This window comes from Camelina sativa, chromosome 11, assembly GCF_030686135.1.
Source record: "Camelina sativa cultivar CO46 ecotype springtype chromosome 11, ASM3068613v1".
NCBI classification, from domain to species: Eukaryota; Viridiplantae; Streptophyta; class Magnoliopsida; order Brassicales; family Brassicaceae; genus Camelina; species Camelina sativa.
Window position 1 is genome coordinate 7,926,580 of NC_141890.1, and position 22,906 is coordinate 7,949,485.

A 22,906-nucleotide genomic window follows, 5' to 3' on the forward strand; every position below is an offset into this window, starting at 1 on the left:
TCAACCTCAACGTAGTCGTAGTATAAAGTTTTATCGAACTAAGTAGATAGATGTGTCTAGAAGAAAATAAAAATGAATTGGTTTCTCTTTTGCCAATTGCAATTTACACACGGCATCATGGACAATATGAAAAGTTGCTTCCTTCCTAACGAAACAATCTTTTTTTAACTTGAAGTTTGCGTTAAAAGTACCAACATGATACTTTTATATTGCCTCTTATATACAAAAGCAGTCTAATCGAAGTGGTTATGACAAACAAATACCTGTATTGGTTTCTTCGATAAGATTTTGTATGCTAACTATAACTTATATTTAATTTGTTCTGTTCCTCAAAACCTGCAGATTTTAACTTATCGAAGCCCGTATAGGAAGGATGTACTTATAAGTTTTTCAGAAGAAAAAGATTTGATGATATTATACTATATTACAGACTATTGGATCAATAACAGTAGATTCCTTAATTTACTTCATTTATTGTAAATTACACATTCTTATACAGTAGAGGTAGCAGCAGCTGCAAAGAGTGGTTACTCTCCCTCTAGATTGGAGCCGAGGCCAGACTGCGACAAGAAATCACCAGACCCCCAGGGCGTCATCACCTTATGTAAATATCCGAACTTATTTTTCGCAAGAGATCAATAAGCTATAGACTAGAGCCTCTTCTTCTCTATAGCAAAAGAGTGATGCACATTGCCTTGTATTTACAGCAGGTGAAGCTTGGAATGTTGGGTGGTGTCTAAGACTTAAGGATCAAGGATGTTGTCCCTCATCATTAATCTATACCTAAGGTTGAAATGGAAGTGCTGCAAATGCGTAAGTATATTTTATACAAACTATCGTCACATCTGGAGAAGATTGTTCACTGTAACAGCAACAGAGTTTGTTCTCTGCAGGTCCTGCAAGAAATTGAAACGCAACAGGTTCAAGTATCAAGTCGCGTGAATCTTAGTACTGAAATATTCACTTAAAGGACCAGTTTAGTGCAAACATAAGAACCAAGTGCCGGACAATGGGTTCAAGCAAATTGACCACATAGATAAGTGATAAAATTCGGTTTCAGCCTTTCGGGTATGATTATATGAGAATCTTTCCTTCCATTCAATGCAGAAGACAATCTAAAATGACCCACCAACTCAACCAAATATGCACTTCCCGTCAAAGCTTTACAGAATATCCAATATGCAGTTAAAACTTACCTGGAAAATAATTTCATCGGGCATGTGTGGCATGACTTCCCTCACTGTCTCAGCCATAGCTAGTATATTTGCCAAGCTTTCATTTGTCGTGCTTGATACAGTTCTCAGATGCAGACCACCTGTCCTTCCACCAGTACCAGGAGGTACGGTTGTAGAAGAAGTGGATGGTTGTGAAGGGTTCATCGGCCATAGACTCCAAGCAGCATCATCAAGTGCAGTTTGAGCATAGCTTTCGCCAACAGATGCAAGATGCCTCATCATCATCTGAACCCGCCCTAGTCCAACTGACCTGGAAGCGGTAGAGGGACCAGCCACATCAGAACCCTGACCTGACCATGTCTGCAGCCAGTTTGGATCCAATCCTAAATTCCTATTTTGTGAAAGAAAAGGATGAGAACTTGTACAATCCAGTTTAAAATGGAACTCTTTAAAAACAAATCCAAGGAAAATGCACAGATAGTGGTCGTCATAACTCACAAACCAAATATTGTAAGCGATCCAAATATAATTTTAAATAATGTTTAATTTAAGGCAATGCATATTTAGTATAACAGCACCAAGATCAAGGGAATCACTGAAAAAGAATCATTAAGTTCTAAACAAATTGTTACTTTGGTGTTGTTGATAAGAAAAGCAAGAATGAAGAATGAACTGAACCTCGAAGTATCATTTTCGACAGAATTTGGCATCTCGGTAGGAAATAATCCAGTGGCTAGTGCATGTACGGGATTATTTTGTCTTTCAAGCTGACGGGCTAACTGTTCATCGCTTGAGACTTCCTCTGTGCGAGGGTTCACCTCACTTTCAGTTCGACCAACAAAAAGAGGCTTACGACATGTAGGACAGGAATAAACCTCATTTAGACCTTGATCCAACCTGCCAGTATCAAAGCATCGTCAGGATCACTAGTTTCAGTCATAAACACATGAGGCTGTCGGTATTTAGCTAAGCGCACCAGGATCGCAGGCATCCAAGATGGAAAAGGTGGTTGCAGTGAAGCCTTTTGGCCTTAGCCATAGGTTCCTGCCATTCATAATGTAGTTTAAGAGTTTGAGATAAAATAAATTATATGAAAATGAGTCTATAGCAGATGCATACCCGACATATGGCACATTCATCATCATATGCCCTTAACTCTTCAGAAGTTGCATCAGGAAGGGCTGCATGGAGAGCACCCAGAGCTATTCTTAGTTTAATGTATCCTTTTATTCGTTTCAAAATTGCACTTAACAATGCCTGCCAAACCAAACAGAAAAACCAGGTAAAATATACAACAATTGAATGCTGTGACTAGTATCAACTGTCAAGTAACATACACGTATGTTGAGAAACAAAACTGCGTCCACCAGATGAAAGGCAATGCCATGCAGCCACCAAATGTGCAAATAATGACCTAGTGCCATTATTAAAGTAGCCATGTCCAGGAAGAAACCAAGGTTACGGTTGAGGAGGCCCTTCCATTCCAAGAGTGAGCCTATCCAAAGATAAGAGTTTTCCTTGAGTTGTGGAGTTCTAGTCGGCCAAAAATGTCCACAGGAATGCATTCCCGGGCTCTAATAGAAAAACATAGCAAACACCAGAAAAGAAACGACCTGCTGTCATGGAATCGAGAAATTTAGATCTTTGGCAGTCGGAGTTCTTGACTGCTAAGTGGTTAATCCACATATCTAGTAGCTGAAACCCATGAATTAACAGCGCCTGCAAAAAAACCCGATCAACTCTATAGTCATCAACTCTATGGCTAAAAAAAAAAAAAGAAAACAAGTAGGACGAAGAAGACAACTAATATCAATTAAGTACCTGCAAGGTCTCAAAAGCTATACTGCATGGCTCAAAAAGTAACAGCAGATACACAGAGGAACCAATTGTATTGTATGTCATAAGGGAAAGTTTTATCCTGCAAGATTGGAGGAGAAAAGTAAACCCTTTTACTCAACATATCACCCAGACATGCTTGAAACTGGTTACAAAAACATAAAACATTATCACACAAAGAGATCAAACGAGAATCCTAACTGGAATGCAGTCCACAAAACATTATGAACTTAGACATAATATCTTCCTCGCTCTATGGCATCCACATTTTCACTCAGAAGAAGCTTTTGCTTTACTTTTGCCTTGAAGCAGAGTTCATGCATACATGAATTTCAGGATATCATCTCTCACGGTATAGCAGAAACATAAAGCAAGCTATGCACTCTCTCTATGTTGTTAAAGAACTTTATGAAATTGTTCTTGAGAGGAAATAAGGTAAATCTAGAGAACAGTCTACTCTGATCCTCTACCATAACAAGGAGTGTTTATGATGAAGAAAATCAAGATGTATGTAGGATCAAGATCAACTTCAGGATCACCAATTTTCACTAGAAATTAAGAGCAGTAAGAGCGTAGCCATGTAAGTTAATTTTTTTTTCCTCCTTGATAATACACACATTACCTAAGTTTTGTTTAAGAAGTACATATAGAGTCCAGAGAGAACCTTGAGTGGAAACATACTTCTATAGTTTAAGGTCATAAACAGATAGATACCGCAGCAATTGAATATTTGACACTATAACACAAGGTTTAGTAAATACCACAACATATCAACAGAGAGGACCACGAACAGCACTGAATACACACGAAAGTATGTCCAAGGTGTAGAAGAAGGAGATGCATTCAATCGTTCAAGCCGGTCTCTAGCCAAAGCTTGAAACATCTACATGACATTACAAGATACACATTAGGGTGTCTAGAAAAGATAATTCAGAATTTGGTTTCCCGTAAATCAAGAACGCCAATTGTTCCATACCTTTAAAGTACATAGAACAGTCAACCAAACTGTCCACAGTACACCCTGAATTATGGTCGGGGGAATAACCAGTGGTAGAAATGTACCCTAAGGACAGGAGGATTAAAAGGGAGAATAAACTATTAACACCGAAAATACATACAAATATCTACAGATAACTCAAATCAAGGAAATAATACAGGAGGAAATGAAGGGATAATGTGGCAGAATCATCTGTCTAAGTAAAGACCTCTCTTGAGCCTCAAAAACTAGTTTCTTTTCTATTCCATTCCTCTGCCATTATAATAATAATTCATTTGTTTTGCTGACTGCAGTTACGATATTAAGTAATGAAAACTACCAAGAATATCTCATACAAAACAACGACTGTAGGTTATTGAATGTCACATTCTTTTCAATCAAAAAACAGTTACCTTGTAAATGATATAATTGGCAAGTCGCTCCACTAACTTTTTAGTTTCAACGTCATACAAATCTCCAAAAAATAGAGTCTGCAGAAGATGTTTAAAAGACATTAGAAGTATGGTCAGAAGACAATTCCAGAAACATTTTAAACAACCAGTATATTATGGTAACAAACAGTATGAAGCTCATCTTGAGTTTCCATTCAAGCAAGACATTCAACTAGCCGGAAACAAGACTTTGACTCTGACAAATTAAGAACATTTGCTCGAGGTAAAAACGAATAATTATGGTTTGGATAGTAACCAAACTAAGAACTGTAAATGAAGAGAAAGTACCAGAAGTAAAATGTTAACTCTTTTAAGTCTTACCTTGAGAGAAAGTAGCAGAAGAATATACACATTGAGCACAAAATTTGCGAGCAGGGCAATAGTGAAATAAGAGCCCAGAATCAGGTCAAGGGCATGCTCGGAGTCTCCTAAAGAGATGTTGTTGGCTATGAGCCCATCTGATCTAAGTCTATCGAGAGACAACTCTGTCCAGACTTGAAGGCCAACAAAGCTCAAAGCTGTAGATGCTACCGAGACCGGCAAGTACCTTATCCCCATCAGGAACTATAATAACAGCCTTCCAACTTAAACTTAATCCCCAGAATCTCATTTAGTCATAATAAGCATGAATGCCATCTGCAGCAACATAATCTCTCATCAGTGTTTAAGACTTGGAAGAGACAAAACAACCACAAAGCAGAGTGATCAAACGGTAGATTTTTCATGTAAAAAAAAAAGATACGATTTTTACAGGGTAATTAGACCATTTGCATTCAGAAAACAAGAAAAAAGAGAAGATTTTTTCGCAGAATCTACAGAGAATTGAGCTCTAAAGAAGCAAACAACAACAAAAAAAAGGACCTTTTTTTTAGATTTGAGTCATATGCCCCACAGATGAAATTGGATTTGTACAATTGACCGGAAAAAGCAAAAGATTATGATCTTAGAAATGTCACAGGTTCATTACATAACAATATCCAAAATTGAAGAAAGGGAGCTGGGATAGAAGATTCAAATACGAATAAAAATGCAGATAGCAGCAGCAAAACAAGAAAAGAGAGAGAGATCAGAGTTGTACAAACCGATCGAAAGGAAAAAAGATAAAAAAAAAAAAACCTGAAACACACGAAGCTGTTGGTTGGAAGATAATCTTAAAAAGCACACACCGTGTTACCGTGCCTCCCTGTCTTTCTCTCTCGATCGAGAGAATCGAAAAGTAGAAAAGAGCAACGAAAATTCTATATCTTCTTCTTCCTCGAAAGAATGTATTTTTATTTACAAAACTCTTTATTAAACAAATAAAAACTGATAGGGTCAACACATGTTTCTTTTTTTTCTGGGTTTATTTTTCAACATACTACAGCAAATATTATTGTAGTATTAAAATCATCTTATAATATGGTTTTGGGTGAAAACCAAATGCTCCACTTCTATGGTTTTTGTGAACATTAATGATGGTTAATGCATCTAAAAGTAAAGATAATTTGATATTAGATCTCGACACGCCGACAGATTTGAATATGACCCAATCAACCAAAAACACCTTTTGTCATTTAGAGCTTTCTTCCGAACTGTATATATAGAGTTAGGTGCACAATTTTCCAATAACAACAAAAATTAGATTTCATATGGATCAAAGTGAGCCCATGTAAATTTTTTAACTCTAATTGGGCCTTAACAAGCCCATTAATGGATCTTCGATTTCCAGAATTTTCAAGAACTTCTTCGCTTTTTCATGTCCGATCAAATCACTCCAATTCAAAACCCTAAAAAAATAAAATAAAAATTCCGATCTACGTTCGCACCGGAGTCTGAGAAGAAGAAGAAGAAGAAGAAGAAGAAGAAGAAGAAGATGGGAATAATAAGAAGCAGCTTCTCTTTCATCTCAGGAACAGTGTGTGGGATCTACATCGCTCAGAACTACAACGTTCCTAACATCAAGAAGCTTGGACACTGCGCCGTTTCAATGGCCAAGCAACTTGAAGAAAAATATCGCAAACCCAAAAGCAGAGACGACGTTTGATCTTCTCCGGTGAATTCACCGTTCTTTTGTTACTTCTTTTATTTGGTTTCTGCTTTTACTTTTGATTGGTGAGAGGGTTGTGTGTGTGGGATTGTAAATTCATACAAGTTTGACAATCAAAGGAAGATTCTTTTTACTCAGTTTTTCAGATGATTTGATCGGTTTTATCAAATTAGGTCAATTTTATTCTCATTCAAACTTTAGAAATTAAGACATGATCATGTTAACGGAACAGAGCTGGGAAAAAAAAAGGAACCAACTTTAAAAGATTTAGAAAAAAAAAACTCAAAGGAGGACATCAATGGGAGCTCTGGTTGCTGGTGATGATGAAGCTACTTCATCTTCTGAACCAAACAATATAGCTTTGACTTCTGCTATGATTAGTTTAGTGAGAAGCAATCCAGAGATGAATGCGGCAGTCATCAACATGTAAAACACTGCGTCCCAGCTAATGGCAGAGATGTAACCAGTGAGTACCGGTCCAATCGCAGCACCTACGGACCCTGTGCCGTCTATGATAGCTGTGACTGTAGCCAAAGCCCTTGCATTGCCTTTGAGAGATTTGTGTGTTCCGAGATCAGCTGAGACAGCTGTTGTGATGAGAGCAAACGGTCCATTGACAAAGACTCCTGATGTGAACATGAGGATGACATTGATGGTCATTGAGATATGTCCGAAGACTCTGTAGAGGAACAGAGCTGGGATTGCCAAGTAGATGAATCCTGCTGCTGTGATGGCTCTTCCGTCCAGTTGATCAGAGATGTATCCGGCTAAGACTCCTCCAACCACGCCTCCAACATCGAAGAGCGTCGACAAGTTTCCAGATGTCTCCTCGGACAGGTACTCTCCTCCGATCACTGCATCACGTAATTTAGACAATACCTATATCAAGGCTACAGCTTTAGAGGGTCAAAGGAAGGAGAGATGATGAGAAAACATACTATTGTGGCTGACATAGAAAGGAAGCCAGTAGAGGAAAGTGTATGAGACCAACTTAGTGAAGAAGAGGCAGAAGGCGAAAGGAGCAACACCAGGGATTCTCCAAGCGGCCATGAACCCGATTGCTTTTCTATCGAATCCAGTACTCATTCTAGATTCCAAGAAGCTCTCTGTGATGGTGTCACCGAGCCTCATGGTGGAGTCTATCTCAGTTCCATCTCTCTCAGCCTCAACGGTTGGAGGGTTCACAGGCAAGAAAAGGTAAACAACGATTCCAAGAAAAGTCATGAGCAAAGATGGGCCAAGAAATGACCAACCCCACCCATATCTAAGCAGACCGGATGCGATCAGAGACCCTGTGATGTTACCAAGGGAAGTGTGAGCACTCCAAACACCCATAATCATTCCTCTTCTTTTCTTGTCGAACCAGTTCCCGAGCACGGCCACAACACAAGGCCAGCCTATCGACTGAAACCATCCTGCCATAACCTGAACCGCCAAGAAATAGTAGAAGCTGTGGAAATCAGCCCAGAACGCAACCCCAAAGAGAGCTGTGAAGAGGCCGGTCCCTATCATACCGATAGTCAGAAACGTCCTGAGATCCAAACGATCTCCCAAGTGACCCGCCACAAACATCCCAACCGCATAGACAGAGAGGAAGGCCAAGTCAATCTGCCCAAGCAAGGCTGTTCCATCGGGTCCATCAAAGGGTGCCCAACCGCCTTTGATTGTTGATGCGGAAAGTGTTCCTTTGACAATGCTATTAGGCTTTCGGGCAGCATGGAAGGCGATATAGGCGACAAAGGTTAAGATAAAGACTAGGGCTTGGTATTGCTTGAAGGACAGTCTTCCTGACCGCTTAAACCGTTCCAAGAACTGAATACCCCATGGCTTGGTTTCTTCATACAGGAATTGGGATGAAGTCCATGACGCCATCTCTTTAACAACTCCTCACAACGCCAAAACCTGAAATCAGATGAAGATGTGAGGTCACTGTCTCTTCATCTATTATTACTTGTGAAACAAGAATCCTCAACATCTTGTAAAACAAGCAGAACAAAATTATACAGAAAGCTAAAGAGATTGTAGAATGAACCTAGAATTTTGGATCACCTATTGGAGTTTGAAGAGAGGAGAAAAGTATTCCTCTCGCTCTTATTCTACAACTCGAATGGTGAGAAGCTGGGAGGGAAAAAAAGTCACTACTTAAAGAAAGTGAAATGGCTCATTTTGAATAACTTATTTTGCCCCTTTGCTGTATGTTATATTGACCAAGCCCTTTGCTTCACTGGCCTCCAAATGTATAGATTAAATTTTTTTATCATATGTGTTTTTTAATCAAACTACGCAAACTTGAAGAAACAAATCAAACAAAAGAAGACGGTATCATATGAATCGAATCCTTCAACACAGATGTTGAACTATTTAATAATAGATTATGTGAAGTAGCAAGTCGGCGTCCGATCTATCCGTTTGTGCCCGCACGTAAGCCTCTGACTCTAACTCGTTTATGCATCCTAAGATTCAACTCGTTAATTTTTTAGTTTATCTACACAACTATGAGTAACATTCTTCTTTGGAATGGTACTTCATTTTTGTGTCCAAATTCATTTTTTTCTTTAGTTCATTGGAAGATGTCAACAAATATATAAATATTAAAGCATAAGAAAATGTTTTTTTTTTTTGTTTAGAAAACAGTAATTAATACAAAACGACTACAATTTTTAGAGATGTTTGCCAAAATAAACCCGTAACAACAAACGGTTTTCGAAAACAACATCTAAAGAATGTTACTCTTATGATGGAGCAAGGTTGTAGAAAACTGACTTGGTTCTATCCCTCTTAATCAAGAGTACAATATGCATAAGTAACAATGCTACATCGTAGATGGTACAGATGTTAAACAGTTAAATTTATATTGTCAAACTTGTGCGGTTCTCTAAATTTTCTTCTCCTTGTCCCACATACAGTGTGGAATCGGTAAGATTTTTTCAGAAGACTTTTGAAGTTTTCTTGTGAAAATAATTTGGAAAACATAATGACTTAGAGACCTTTTCTCTGATTGTTTGAGAGATGCTCACGGGGTATCATGTTTCGTGATATACCTTATTGTCTTAATCTTTGATTGAGACATCGATCTGCTCTTCTCGTAGCATATTCAAGATAAGGAGTAAGTATTGTACTATTCAGTATGTTGTTTTTCCATGTGGAATAGGTTCTGAAAAGAATTGCGACAAAAACGCTGTCATCTATCAGAGACTGAGAGCGATAGAAACTCTATATATTTGATAAAATGCCTATGATTCTTAGTGATGCACGACGATGTCAAGGATGATAATAGTCATTGAAGTCATATCGACATGATCCTGCAGGAACGTTATCTCGGTGCAGGTATCATCCTAGTCTCTTATCGATATGACGATATGCAAACTGCAAGAACATGTGAAGTTATGTTTGCTTCTTAACTTTGCAGTCCTCAGGAGGCACCAGCTGAACTTCACAAGGGATGCATATCATTGACAAGTAGTGTCACAGCTCTTAACATAAAAGAACTAATACGACCATTACATTTTCTGGGTGGGTTCATAGAAACGGAACAAGAGGTATTAAAAAATAAAAGGGGTCTTATACCCAAACCAAGCATTCAACATAAGGGGCATAAAGAAAAATACGACAACGACTTACATAGGATTAGTTGCACAAGCTAAAATGCACAATAGGAAAAGACTCAAAGATGCATACTAGAGAGAGTAAAAAAAAAAAAAAAAAGACAAACCGATCAGGATTCGTAGGCTTTGAATATCATCTTTGCAGTTTCGTTAACGAGCTCAGTCCTCTGCAAACATAGCTCCACCTGCTTAGCCTTAAGCTTCTTCCATTTTTCCTCAACTTGTGTCTTCTTCGCACCATCAGCAACTTTTTTCCAAACCGCAGTTATTGTGAATTCATCCAAACAGCAAGAACTCGAATTCTCAGCATTGAAGAACAATGCAATCTCTCTACCAATTGAGAGACCAGCCTTCCCCTCTGTTTTCTCCGGTCTTTGCCCTTCTTGTGGTTTCTTAGGAGTAGAATGAGCAACCAACTTCATATCTTTCGTAGCAGCAGAAGGGGTTGTTCCTCCAATCTTCTTCCTTGATTTAGAAGTCATAACACCATTACTTCCCCAAATCTTTCTAGCCAATTCAAAAGCTTTACGCTCAATATCCTTAGCAAACTTAACCTCATCTTCACTCTTTCCCTTTTTAGCAGCATTCTTAACAGTATTACCAAACTTCTTCTTCAACCTCTGAAGTTTAGTTACAATCTGGCTTTTGGTAGCATCGAAATCAATCAACTTCTTAACATAACTGCAAAAAGCATCACTGTCTTCGTAAGGATCACCTTTGGTAGAAGTGAAATCAAGAACACCTTGAAGCAACGCAACCTCATCAGTCTCACTGAACAACCTCTGAAACATCTTCTTTGCATCCTCTTTAGAAATCTTCTTACTAGATTCATTATCATTTGCTTTCGCCGTCTTCACCACATGCTCTGTCTCTGATATCTTCAGCTTTTTGTTAGCTTCAGGCTCAGCTTCTTTCAAAGGACGCTTGGATTTTGAACTCTCCGGTAAAGCCGCAGCAGATCCAGAAGCAGCATCTGACTTAGCTTTGGTGGCCACAACTGGCTTCTTAGCGGGCTCAGGTTCGGAATCGGACTCGGACTCAGATTCGCCTTCGGAATCAGATTCAGGCTTCTTTGAAGAGGACACGTCTTTCCTCGAAACTTCAGCAGAAGAGTCAGATTCATCTCCAGATGAACCAGATTCTTCCTCTTCACTCGAAGAGACCACAGGTGGGTTGTCGATTAGTTCCGCTTTCTTCGGTGCCATCGAGATCTGAGAGCGGCGACAAAGTCTTCTTCTTCTCTTTTTTTTTTGTTCTCGTCGCCGTCGATTAGCTTTGGCTTTTAGGTTTTGCGAGTTTAGGTTAACTTTGTCGGGTTTTGTAATTTTTGTGCCCTACTTTTTTGTCGATCGCTTCATAAACTTGGGCTTCCCAACACGCGCTATTCCCACTCCATTTTTACTCTAACGGGCTTCGGCACTTTGCGAGTTTTTAATAGACCGGTCCGTCGAGTACCCTCGACCTCAGAACTCGTCTTCGGGTCTTATTGAAAAGTCGTATATAGTATTAATCAACCATAGGTCCGTCCATAAAGGTACCTAGCACGATATACTTATTAAGTTATTAATTTGTGCATTAGCAGCAAAATACTGATCTAAGCAAAGACAAAAACCACCGTTTCAAGAAACGTAAAAAGAGGAATCCTTCCTTCAGTCAAGTCTTTCAACATCGACCATACACACTTTTATTCAAAAGACATATCAACAAAACAACACTAAAGAAAACGACGACGTTTTTTTTTAGTTGATATCGATCTGACGAACATCTTTACGCTCTGTTTCTTTCATCTTCGGAACCACAACTTTCAAAACTCCGTTCTTCATCTCCGCCTTGATCTCATCGATTTTGTAAATCTTCTCCGGCAATCCAATCCTGCTCGTGAACTTCCTGCTCCCGCTCTCTCCTCCTTCACCGTCACCACCATCTTCTTCGTACTTCCCTTCTCCGCGAATCACCAGAGTGTCCTGCTCCATAGCTAGCTTCACATCCTCTCTGCTCAGTCCAGGCATGTCGATCCTCAGGTACAGAGCATCGTCTTTCTCTTTTATATCCCAACCACGACGAGCTCCTGAAGCTCCCATGCCTCGCGTAGCTGATAACAGAGGATTCTCCATAAACTGGTCCATCAGATTCAGCACCTGGCTAACGCTTCTCGTCGGCGAGAACGGATCAAACACATCTACACAAATATCAAAGATCAACCGTGTCAATAGTACTATACAACATTAGCTAATTTCTAATTTTGTCACTACTTTGGCACCTATTCAAAATCACAATCTACTATTAGAAGGTCCGGTTCGTCAAATTTGCAGCTAAAAACATCTGATTTAGTTACATTTTAGCACTGTGTACACGAGACAGAGACAGATCTGGATGGCGAGAAGGAGTACCTGACAAGAAATCGCCGCGGCGGCGAGAAACAGAGCGATCAGAGCGCCTGTCTAGGTCCTCGCCGTCGTCGTCGTAGCTTCTTATGGCGTTGGTGTTGAAGAGGCGAGAGGAAACAGCTGGACGAAGAACGCTACGGGAACGTGGAACGATGGAGGTAGATAGAAGTCTTTTAAGAGCGAGAGAAGACGACATGTCTGTTGTAGAAATAGGAAAAGCTTTTTTGAGAAAGTTCAACTGAGAGAGTGTTGTGTTTATCTGAGAACTGTGTGCGGCGCAAACGGAGACAGGGGATATATATACGGGGTACACGAGTAAAGAGTAGAAGGGTGGATATTATCAGGTGAGTGAATGTTCTGGAGAGATTGATCTTTCTCCGGATGGTTCTAGAGGTCCTTGGCTCCCAAGCTATGTGAACATAAATTTTGAAGTATGTTGTCCACTTAACGGCCCATCAAATTTGGCCCATGTTATTATTACCTGGTCAGATAGATGACCAATCTCTCTATTGCCTATGTACACACTTCTCTCTGGGATATATGAGAGATTTAGTACATCTTGCTTTGTGTCAGCCAAAGCTTATCAGTTGTGTTTATATGTTTCGGTAACCAAGACAATAATCATAAATATGGATTATATTAGTTTGAGATGGTGCTAAGTGAGATTGGAAGCTGCATCCGACAGACTTAATATAAACCATAAAACCAAAAGAAAAAAAAAGAAAGAAATGTTACAATTATTTATCATTGGTGATATCATCAATAACAACGAGAGTTAGTATGAGGACGATCAGCAAGCGGCCACCAACCACCGAACGTGGGAAGATACGGTTCAGACTAACATTCTTAAAATAACTTTTCTGGGATAGCAATTTTTAAAAAATTGAAACAAACAAATTAATCGGATATTGGAGAATCCAAACATACATATATTGGTACTGAGAGGTTAAAGAGTTTGACTTTTTTTTTCTGGTTAAAGACTAAAGATTTGACGCTACCTTAAGGTTTTATATATTCAACGTGGACTAAATACATGCGGCCGTTTTGAATTTGACCTTTTAAGTTATGATTCTATTAAATCGCCCTGTTTGTTTAATTGGATGATTAACAAAAGACGTGTCAATAGCTAAAGCTTGACCTTCGTATGCTTTTGAGTTTTGACCTTACATATATATATATATATATATTATAATCCCGGCCTTTCGTAAATGCACTCGAACTTATAGTTATTTAACAATGTAGACACACTAATACATGCAGAAGTGTTCTTACCCTGCCTCTACGTGCTGTCAACTCCTACAAGTCCCCAAGCGTTATCAATCAGATAATGAACCCTAACTAATTTATATATACCATAATTGTACAAACCAGTGCGTGATAAAGTTAACCGTCAAAATGTCAAATACGAAAATGTCAACCACCACCACTAGCCGCAGAATCCGGCCTCCGTCGCCAAATATTGATCGGAGCCGGAGTATATCTTCCTCGATCTCCCTCCCAGTGTCCTTAAACGCCTCATTCTCCTCTACTACGTCCTCCTCTTCTTCCTCTTCGCCTTCCAATACAAGTAAACGAGTGATGATAAGCAGATCACACTCCACAACAAGATCCTCCAGACCCACCGGATCATCCAACTCCAAACCCGGTGAGAATAATATAACCCCCGCGAGAAACAGCGCGTCAAGATCTCAAGAGATGAACAGCGGTAGAAGCAGAGAGGCTTTTGCTCGGTACTTGGAGCAACGTGAGCGTGCCAGTCCTCGTAATAACAACGCTACGTCGAAAGGTGTAAAACCAGGATCAGCGAACATAGCTTCGGCGTGGGCGTTGTCCCCTGGGAGAGTTTCGACTCTGAAGACGCCTCTGTCCAGCTCAGCTCCCGCGGCTCCAATGTGCATGACGCCTCCTGAGTCACCGGTAAGCAAGGCCAAGATAAGAAGCGGTGGCGGTGGTGCGGTGGCCGGAGTTTTGAAGTACTTCATGGCGCAGAAAAAAGTATCTCCGGTTCAAGAGGAGGAGTTTCACCGGTTTAGGGTTTTCCAAAACAGATTACTCCAATGGAGGTTTGTTAACGCAAGAACCGAAGCCACTATGGCTAACCTTAAGATCAACGTTGAGGTACAAAACTATATGATATAAATTTATATCTTGTGAATGTAACTAATAACAATATTCATATTTGTTTTTATGAATGGTTTCAGGATCAGTTGTTTTGGGTTTGGCTAAGGATATACAAAATGAGGAATTACGTAGTGGAAAATTTGATTGAAGTTCAAAGGCTCCGTCAAGAAATCAAATTACGTGAAGTGCTTAGCCTCCAAATGCCTTTACTTAATGAGTGGTCAAATTTAGACGCAAAAAACGCAGAAGCGTTAAGCAAGCTAACTCGAAAACTCCACGCTTTGTCTGTCCGTTTACCCCTCGTACATGGTGCCACGGTTAGATAATATTCTTTCTTTTGGAAAACAAATTTGTTTATAATGTTTTTGCTAATGAAAAAGATTAATCATGTGGAGGTTATAGATAGATGTGGTGTCCATACATGAAGAAATGGTCATAGCTATAGAAGTCATGGACGAGATCGAAGACGTCATCATCAAGTTTCTCCCCCGAGTAAGTCCACTTTATTTATGTTATTGACCTTTTTTCATAAGAAAAAGATTCTTATATACATGATAATAAGAAACTTGCCTTGGTGATTAAATATCAGCAGGTTGAAATAATCCTATTTGAGCTGACAGAATTGATTGGCATGTTCAATCAAGAATTGTTATATTTTGAAGAAATAGAGAAGACCCTTTTCTCCATTCCTATCTCTGCGGTATATCAATATCTCTATTACAGTAATACTCCTCTCATTATATTTGACCGCTCCGGTTTAATCTATATATAACTTTGAATGGTTTTATTCTTTGTATGGAATTAAGCTTTAAAGGCTAAAGTGGTGAAATGTTTGTTTTAATTAACAGGCCAAGGAAAGCAGCTTGAAGGTCCATTTTCTCCAGAACAGAGGAAATCTTTGCAAAGTTCATAATTTTTTTTCTCTAATAACTAAGAGTTGAGATATGTAACTAAATATTAATTATAATACATACTAGTGATGTTTAAGGTCATAGATTCACATCTTAAGCTGTTGTTTTAATTGGAGGTAATGTAGTAGGAACTTAAACCAAATGTTCATGGGAATAGAAGCTATCCTTGTAGGAGGAAAGAGTTTATGGTGGAAACACTGCGTATCTCAATTTCTTGGTTTCATTGGATTGTTATTTATCTCATCTCCTATGTGAATATTCAACATCTCATTCATTGGTTTGTTATATATATTTTTATTAATAAAGTAATTATCTTTAAACTGCGAGTTTGCTTCCGAGGTTCTTTTTCTTTAGTGGTCTTAGGGGCTCGGTCAAATTGACCGAGCAGGGTTGTTCTAGGGTCCAAGGTTTTGACATTTTATAGCTACTATAGGTGTTAAGCTGATAGAGGGGGAAAGGGTTTGATATATTTTTTTATCTATCATTCTTTCACATCTCAATAATAGAACAAAATACAGAAGTGGATGGTAATTGGTATGAATATGATTAACTTTTGTATTTCAGTATCTAATAAGGTCTCCTAATTCCCCCTGTTTCTACTTTCTTCTCTAATTAACGTTGTACAAATAAACCATTTTTGGAACATGTTTTGGCTCTTAATTTTCCTAAGTCTTTATTATACTATTCTAAAAAAGTGCAGGATTGTATCAGATCCATACTAAATTACCTTTCACAATCGAGACATAGGTCTACATCAAAACCCCGTTCTTAAACCAACTTGGTCTAAATGAAACTCTTGTTTTTAAACTAACCGGTTTTCATCTCTGGTTTAATGTGTAAGTCTATGTCATGTTATGTTATGTCTCTTAAGGTTTAATCTTTTATATCATGTAGGGCTAAAACAAATGGAAAAACGAAAATAATATATTTTTATTTTTTAGCTTATAATTGCGAAAACTTGTTACAATGGTGTTCAAATGTATATTAGCATTCCAAGGATAACTTTTTTCTTGACCTGTTAATCTACATGGACCATTAGGTCTTATACTCCAAACACACGGATGATGGTCACATACATATTGATCTCTCTTAGTTAATAGAATATGAAACCATTTCGATTCACTTCCCATTCAAAGTGACAAAAAAACAAAGTTGTTTCCTAGACATTAATAGCTTCTCTAAATCCCCAGTGTTGATGAGGGGCTAATGATTGTGATCCGAGATCTTTGTCCTTCGATTTGCAGTGTAGTCCTAGTTGAACATTTGGATCAATATCATTGATGATATCAACATCTAAATGCAGCCTCGCCTCACATAGACAACCAAAGAAAATAACCATGAATGTGACGCTAAACAGTATGTTAAATGCGTATGAGCGACACGTTATGAATAAATGACTAAGATTGGTTTGTTATATATCTTTTTATTAATAAAGTAATTACCTTCAAGCTTTGAGCTTGTTTCTGAGGTTCTTTCTCTTCAGTAGTCTTAAAGGCTGGTCAAATTGACCCAGCAGGGTTCTAGGGTCCAAGGTTTTGACATTTTATAGCTACTATAGGTGTTAAGCTGAGTTTATAGAGGGGGAAATGGTTTGATATATTCTTTTATCTATCATCTCACTAATAGAACAAAATACAGAAGTGGATGGTAATTGGTATGAATATGATTAACTTTTGTATTTCACTATCTAATAAGGTCTCCTACTTTCTCCTGTTTCTATTTTCTTCTCCAATTAACGCTGTACAAAAATTCTTCAAAATTAGACTAAGGTGGAACTCAACCATTTTTGGAACATGTTTTGGCTCTTAATTTTCCTAAGTCTTTACTATACTATTCTAAAAAAGTGCAGGATTGTATCAGATCCATACTAAATTACCTTTCACAATTGAGACATAGGTCTACATCAAAACCCCGTTCTTAAACCAACTTGGTCTAAATGAAACTCTTGTTCTTAAACTAACTGGTTTTCATCTCTCATTTAATGGGTAAGTCTATGTCATGTTATGTTATGTCTCTTAAGGTTTAAATTTTTATATCATGTAGGGCTAAACAAACGGAAAAACGAAAATAATATATTTTTGTTCTTTAGCTTATAATTGCGAAATCTTGTTTCAATGGTATTCAAATATTAGCATTCCAAGGATAACATTTTTCTTGACCTGTTAATCTACATGGACCATCAAGTCTTATACTCCAAACACACGGATGATGTTTACATACATATTGATCTCTCCTAGTTACAAGAATATCAAACCATTTATCTTGACTTCCCCATTTAAAGTGACAAAAGAACAAAGTTGTTTCCCAGACATTAATAGCTTCTCTAAATCCCCAGTGTTGATGAGGGGCTAATGATTGTGATCCTAGATCTTTGTCCTTCGATTTGCAGTGTAGTCCCAATTGAACATTTGGATCAATATCATTGATGATATCAACATCTAAACGCAGTCTCGCCTCACATAGAGAACCAAAGAGAATAACCATGAATATGACACTAAACAATATGTTAAATGCGTATGAGCCACACATTATGAATAATTTAAATAACAATTGTGAATGTTTTACAAAAAATGAACTTTAGGTTTTAGCATCCCATTTTTTTTTTTTGGTGAGCATCCATCTTTTTATAAGTACATCTCACGAATGAATGACTAAGATTTTCAAAGATCTTATCTTATATTCCCTTCATTTTTTGTAATATGATTTTTTAAATACAAAAAAAATCATTACATATGATTTGTAATATGATTTGTAATATGAATTTTAATATGTAATGATATTTAGTTTTATGTGACATAAGGTTTGGCTCATTTTTCATTTGCAGGATTATAGAAACTCCTACTATCCTACTGTTCTTCCTTTGAGAAACCCTAACTCTGGTGATCCAGGTATCTCTCGCTACTTTGCAATAGCTTTGCGGCATTACCATATGTTTTATGTTAAAACTCAATATTCAGAGGTGTGAGTAGATGTGTGTGTTACTCAGTAAGTAGCAGCAATTTTCCATCAACTGAATCCCACTTCTTGTGTGTTGTTAGAACTTCTTGACCAGGAGGAATTTGGGAAGTTGGCCAAACATCGTGAATATGATGAGAACATCAACTCGGCAGAAGAACTCGGTCTGACATCGGTAATAAACTTTGTAAACAAATTGGTATTGACAGACGTGTGAATTCTTCGCTGAGATTGACTGATTGTATTTTCTGAGCTGCCTGCAGGTGCAACACTGCAAAAAACAGATGTTTTTCTTTAAGTTTCCAGACCGTCTCCCTGTAATGAAGCAATCGACAGGAAAAAACACCAAGAGGTCGATATCGTCAGAGAGTAGTTCAATAAGAAGCAACCCTTTTGAAGGTTTACCAGAAGGTTTCATGGGCAAAATGCTAGTTTACAAGAGCGGCAATGTCAAGTTGAAACTTGGAGATGTCCTCTTCGATGTAAGTCATTTTGTCTCATCATTATTACCTTTTGGCAGAGTAATCATGCTTCTTTCACCATGTATTCATCTCTTTAACTCTCGGTCCTATACATATATATGCAGGTCTCTCCAGGTCCAAATGCAAAATTTCATAACGATGTGGCAGCAATCAACACCAGAGGGAGGAACTGCTGTCGCGTTGGTTCTTCAGCGAAGCTTGTGACCGTTACTCCCGATGTTGAGTCTCTTTTGAATACTGCTTCGGACATGGAAACACGCAAGTGAAGGTCGTTCTGGACGGTCCTGTTCATACAAGGATGTGAAAAGCGTAGAATTGACCACTTAGATTCTGTAGCTACAAACTAATCTTCAACCATGATCGTAAAAACTCTTCTTGGTGTCTACTTTTTGTAGTAAGAGAGATTTCAGTAATTGGGGTACAAGAAAGAAAACTCTTAACATTTGGAAACATTCAGAGTTCTTATTATGGAAACGCAACGGAGTGAATCTTGTAAAATGTCAACAATGGAGTACAAAACCGGAGATTATCAAAACAAACCACATCGTGACCTGAAAGAAAGCTAAACAAGTAGTGTCCAAGAGACGACGACTAAATGTATTGTCGACAAATTTGAAACGATCAAGACCTGTTGCAGGCTCTGGAAACCATAACGACCAACAAGACCACAATGGAAAGCAGGACCGAAGTCATCAGCTTTTCCTCAAGCCAATTGTTGAATTTGGCATCTTTCCCCTTCTTGTTAAGACCATCGTCATTGTAATTATTGAAGAGCTCGGTCACAACCTTTGTAATTTTCACAAACACTTCCGTGGCCTTAACCATTGTGTTGTCAAATACCCACTTTATGAAATCTATTGCTGCGTTATTCTCCCCAGGAGTGTCATCTGAACTTTCCTCATCATCTGTTTATACGAAAAAATAGAAAGACCAGGCTAGGCAATGAGTTCCCTGATGAAAAGTCTGTCAAATGAGAGGCTTAGATTAATCAATTTATTTGTCCCTATACCTTGACTTATACCATTGTTGTACAAGTCCCTAATCTCTCGAACAACATCGTTGTTCATCACCGCCTCCCACACTGCTTTATCCGAGGACAATGATACTACCATTTTCTGCACAAAAATGTAAAAAGCCCTTCAGTCATATATATTATCGATACAAAAACTTCAAAATACAGAAACTTGAGCTTAGTTAAATCAAGGAAAGAGAAAAGGGGAAGATCACCTGGACAGATGGTTCGGTACGCAGAAGGTCAAAAGCATTGTAAACCTGATCATAAGCATGAGGAGGCTGTAAGAGTCTTGAGTGGCATAGTTGCATTGAAGGCTCCATCCAGTCCAAATCCGATCCAAATGAAGGAACTTGATGAACCATCCCTGTAGCTATAGGGCTTTGGTTTCCAGTTCCACCACCCTTTTCTGGATAACACTCATATTTGTCTCTAACAAGCTTAGAATATGAATTCCCATCGAATACCCTTAAAAAGAAAAACAACAAGAGTCAACAATTACTCCAACAACATGTTCATAATAAGTAAACAAAAGACCAATAATTAGGTACACTCTATACTACAAAACAACAGTGTGGGGTAAAGGTGACACGAGGACACAAATAGAAACAGTTGATAAGAGTTTTCAAAGCTTGTTCAGATCATTCACATCAAGACAATAGTCACATCATAACAATCATAGAACAGGAAACACACAGTTCCAAATCAAGAAAAGGGAAAAAAAAAATGATTACTGCTGGAGAGAAGAGACAGCATCTTGGACTTCATCAACAGAAGGAACAGAGCCGAACAGAGAGTCATCTTCTTCCTCCGAAACCCACTCAAAATCGTCGTAACCACCGGTATTAACAAACGAGAAAGCGCTGCCGCCGACGCCGCCCCATCCAGAGGTTGCAGCCACCGGAAGATTCAACAGAGACCCCGCAGCAGCAGCCGAAATCGTAAGATGGTTAGAACCAGAAGACGATCCCAGTTTCTGAGCATGGGAAACAGCAGGGGACGACGTGGATGACGAAGAAGAAGAAGCAAAGGGATCTTGAATTCCGCCGTTGGCTACGCCGGTCCTAGTCATCGCACGACCGGCGGCGCGTAACATACCTCCGCCGCCGCCCATAGGTCCTCTTCCTCCACCAAACATGAGATGAGACGCGATCAAATTGGTTTCTCTGTTTTTTTTTTTTATTAACTGACGACGACGACACAGGTTTCGTGAGTTTTGTCTTTTGGTCTAACCGAGTGGGGGATGGAGTTTAAATGGGTCTGTGATGGAATGATTTGGCTGCTATTTCTTTAGGTTTTGGTACTTGAAAACAGTTTTGATGGAATCGAGGAAGTGGATAAAGTTATATAAAATGCAAAAATGTCTTTTAAAGATTTTCAAAGATTATATGACTTTACTTAGTTTGCTTTTGGTTTGGTTTGGTCCTTCTTCTCCACGACACGCTTATCCAACCATTTACTCTGTTTTCTTTCTTTCTTTCTTTCTTTTTTTTTGCATTAAAACGCAATATTGTAATACTGACTACCATTCTTATAATATTACTTTTCCATACTCGATTCTTCTATATCCCAAATTTATACTATCAGTATATGAGTTTCCTAAGAAGAAATATTATACAGAATAACAAATGATTTGCTGTATGGTCTGATTTGCCTTTTTTGCATTAAAATTAGAGGTAAACATACAGATTTTTTTTTTATTTTTTTTTTGGCAAACAGGTAAACATACAGATATGGTTCAAAATTATATCTTCGAATCTCTCTCTTTTTTGTCTTTTTCTTTTTTATTGTGTGTGTGCATAAGTTACAGAATTTCATATTGAATTGGGACATATCTGGTTAAAAGCCTTAAAACCAGCACGTAATAGTTTTCGTTTTTTCGTAAAGCATGTATAGGTTTAGATAAACCAAAACATAATGACTCTTTTTCAATTTGAGTTTTGGTTGCGTTTTCAATTGGATTTTTATATGTTTCATATGTTTGTTAAAGTCAACATACTGTATATAGGCGTTTCTGTGTGGCCAAATTAAGTTTAACTTGATATGCGAAACTGTTCTCATTTTACAAAGCAACTTCTGTTAAGATGTTTTCTTTTTTAAATTACACCATTTGCAAAACTTCTTATTCATAAATATATCATCGATCCATTGCTATTTGCTGAGGTCATTTATCCATTCCCATTTAATTTTTCCCATGGCACAAATTTTGGATTTTCTTTGAAAAACAAAACAAAAAAAAAGTTCAGAGATTTCTCGACTGTTTTTTCTTGTGTGTTAAAAAAATAGTTCGAATAATTTTGGTCCGTTATGCTTAAAGAATATAATTTAGTGCAAAACAATATTGATGCATGTGATCTTACACTTTTGACAATTTTCGTTTAGTTTTTTCTTCTTTTGTTTTTACATCAAACATTTGATTTAGTTAACCATTGATATTGACCTGAACAATATATATGGTTATTGACATGCAAAATACACAAACAGTAATACGAATATTAGACTCAATAGCATGAAAACTCCAAAACCAATTTGAAACTCCTAAAGACATTTCGTACGGAAAAGGAGAAATCAACATAAAAAGAAATTTGAATAGATTTTTGATTTTCTTGAAGATATTTAATCATTAAAATTATGTGTCATATAGCCATATGTCCTAATCGTATGAATATTCATGAGATGACTACATGGATACATATTTTGGCGTGAGGACAAGACGAGTTTAAAATTCGTGTTTTTCCACCTTCAATCATCAGTCATCATTATCAAGGAGATCATATCAACAATGACAAGATAATCTTCTATTTTGGCCTACAATATTGGTTAGTTATGATTATGATAAACATCGAGTCCAACTACTCGGTCCCCATTTACCAATTTTGCCGGTTTTAATCTCGTATCAGACCAGCTAGTCGGACAGATCAAGCTACAAACCAATAAATATTTTGGTATGTACCTATTAAAACCGCCA

At 37.9% G+C, this 22,906-nt stretch overlaps 7 protein-coding genes and 3 pseudogenes across 13 annotated transcripts; 3 read left to right on the forward strand and 7 right to left on the reverse strand.

The window, feature by feature from the left end:
* Positions 1 to 386: 386 nt before the first annotated feature.
* On the reverse strand, positions 387 to 5,994 carry LOC104722445 (E3 ubiquitin protein ligase RIN2). Of its 5 annotated transcripts, none has more exons than XM_010440603.3 (13): positions 5,556 to 5,994; positions 4,761 to 5,075; positions 4,401 to 4,478; positions 3,988 to 4,074; positions 3,773 to 3,894; positions 2,997 to 3,093; positions 2,789 to 2,894; positions 2,513 to 2,670; positions 2,295 to 2,432; positions 2,152 to 2,219; positions 1,854 to 2,072; positions 1,197 to 1,566; positions 387 to 896 (listed from the first exon to the last, which is right to left on the reverse strand). In XM_010440603.3, the coding sequence occupies exons 2-13, from the start codon at positions 4,995 to 4,997 to the stop codon at positions 840 to 842; spliced, it is 1,737 nt and encodes a 578-aa protein (XP_010438905.2). In that variant the 5' UTR covers positions 4,998 to 5,075; positions 5,556 to 5,994; the 3' UTR covers positions 387 to 839. The 5 variants fall into 5 exon arrangements, with proteins under 5 accessions (XP_010438905.2, XP_010438906.2, XP_087330256.1 ...); XM_010440604.3 differs by having other exon boundaries at positions 5,606 to 5,990; XM_087474130.1 differs by having other exon boundaries at positions 3,213 to 3,894; positions 5,556 to 5,803.
* A 181-nt stretch (positions 5,995 to 6,175) lies between these two features.
* On the forward strand, positions 6,176 to 6,602 carry LOC109127718 (uncharacterized). The gene has a single exon (XM_019233081.2). It carries the CDS (start codon positions 6,292 to 6,294, stop codon positions 6,460 to 6,462), a length of 171 nt encoding a protein of 56 aa, XP_019088626.2. The 5' UTR covers positions 6,176 to 6,291; the 3' UTR covers positions 6,463 to 6,602.
* A 22-nt stretch (positions 6,603 to 6,624) lies between these two features.
* Positions 6,625 to 8,637, reverse strand: LOC104722446 (putative glycerol-3-phosphate transporter 2). 2 transcript variants are annotated; one of them, XM_010440608.3, is made up of 3 exons: positions 8,498 to 8,637; positions 7,404 to 8,367; positions 6,625 to 7,319 (listed from the first exon to the last, which is right to left on the reverse strand). In XM_010440608.3, exons 2-3 carry the CDS (start codon positions 8,335 to 8,337, stop codon positions 6,748 to 6,750), a joined length of 1,506 nt encoding a protein of 501 aa, XP_010438910.2. In that variant the 5' UTR covers positions 8,338 to 8,367; positions 8,498 to 8,637; the 3' UTR covers positions 6,625 to 6,747. The 2 variants fall into 2 exon arrangements, with proteins under 2 accessions (XP_010438910.2, XP_087330262.1); XM_087474136.1 differs by having other exon boundaries at positions 8,515 to 8,622.
* A 1,370-nt stretch (positions 8,638 to 10,007) lies between these two features.
* On the reverse strand, positions 10,008 to 11,275 carry LOC104722449 (GLABROUS1 enhancer-binding protein-like). The gene has a single exon (XM_010440612.3). It carries the CDS (start codon positions 11,273 to 11,275, stop codon positions 10,181 to 10,183), a length of 1,095 nt encoding a protein of 364 aa, XP_010438914.1. The 3' UTR covers positions 10,008 to 10,180.
* LOC104722447 (23.6 kDa heat shock protein, mitochondrial-like) lies at positions 10,008 to 12,872 on the reverse strand. The gene is made up of 2 exons (XM_010440609.3): positions 12,461 to 12,872; positions 10,008 to 12,249 (listed from the first exon to the last, which is right to left on the reverse strand). The coding sequence occupies exons 1-2, from the start codon at positions 12,651 to 12,653 to the stop codon at positions 11,810 to 11,812; spliced, it is 633 nt and encodes a 210-aa protein (XP_010438911.1). The 5' UTR covers positions 12,654 to 12,872; the 3' UTR covers positions 10,008 to 11,809.
* A 940-nt stretch (positions 12,873 to 13,812) lies between these two features.
* On the forward strand, positions 13,813 to 15,684 carry LOC104722451 (QWRF motif-containing protein 7-like; annotated as a pseudogene). The gene is made up of 5 exons (XR_015573068.1): positions 13,813 to 14,575; positions 14,659 to 14,895; positions 14,981 to 15,070; positions 15,171 to 15,278; positions 15,427 to 15,684. The product of XR_015573068.1 is annotated as a QWRF motif-containing protein 7-like (transcript).
* A 512-nt stretch (positions 15,685 to 16,196) lies between these two features.
* LOC109127246 (S-protein homolog 20 pseudogene) lies at positions 16,197 to 17,383 on the reverse strand (annotated as a pseudogene).
* Positions 17,384 to 17,610: 227 nt separating this feature from the next.
* Positions 17,611 to 18,079, reverse strand: LOC104722452 (S-protein homolog 20 pseudogene; annotated as a pseudogene).
* A 204-nt stretch (positions 18,080 to 18,283) lies between these two features.
* On the forward strand, positions 18,284 to 19,424 carry LOC104727762 (uncharacterized; the record flags this gene model as incomplete). The annotated part of the gene is made up of 4 exons (XM_019231803.2): positions 18,284 to 18,377; positions 18,528 to 18,619; positions 18,708 to 18,926; positions 19,031 to 19,424. Coding segments are annotated over 4 exons (567 nt in total), but the record flags the coding sequence as incomplete, so codon positions are not given.
* On the reverse strand, positions 19,369 to 21,482 carry LOC104727763 (uncharacterized). Its single transcript, XM_087476434.1, has 4 exons — positions 20,673 to 21,482; positions 20,154 to 20,406; positions 19,936 to 20,041; positions 19,369 to 19,831 (listed from the first exon to the last, which is right to left on the reverse strand). The coding sequence occupies exons 1-4, from the start codon at positions 21,074 to 21,076 to the stop codon at positions 19,548 to 19,550; spliced, it is 1,047 nt and encodes a 348-aa protein (XP_087332560.1). The 5' UTR covers positions 21,077 to 21,482; the 3' UTR covers positions 19,369 to 19,547.
* Positions 21,483 to 22,906: the final 1,424 nt, after the last annotated feature.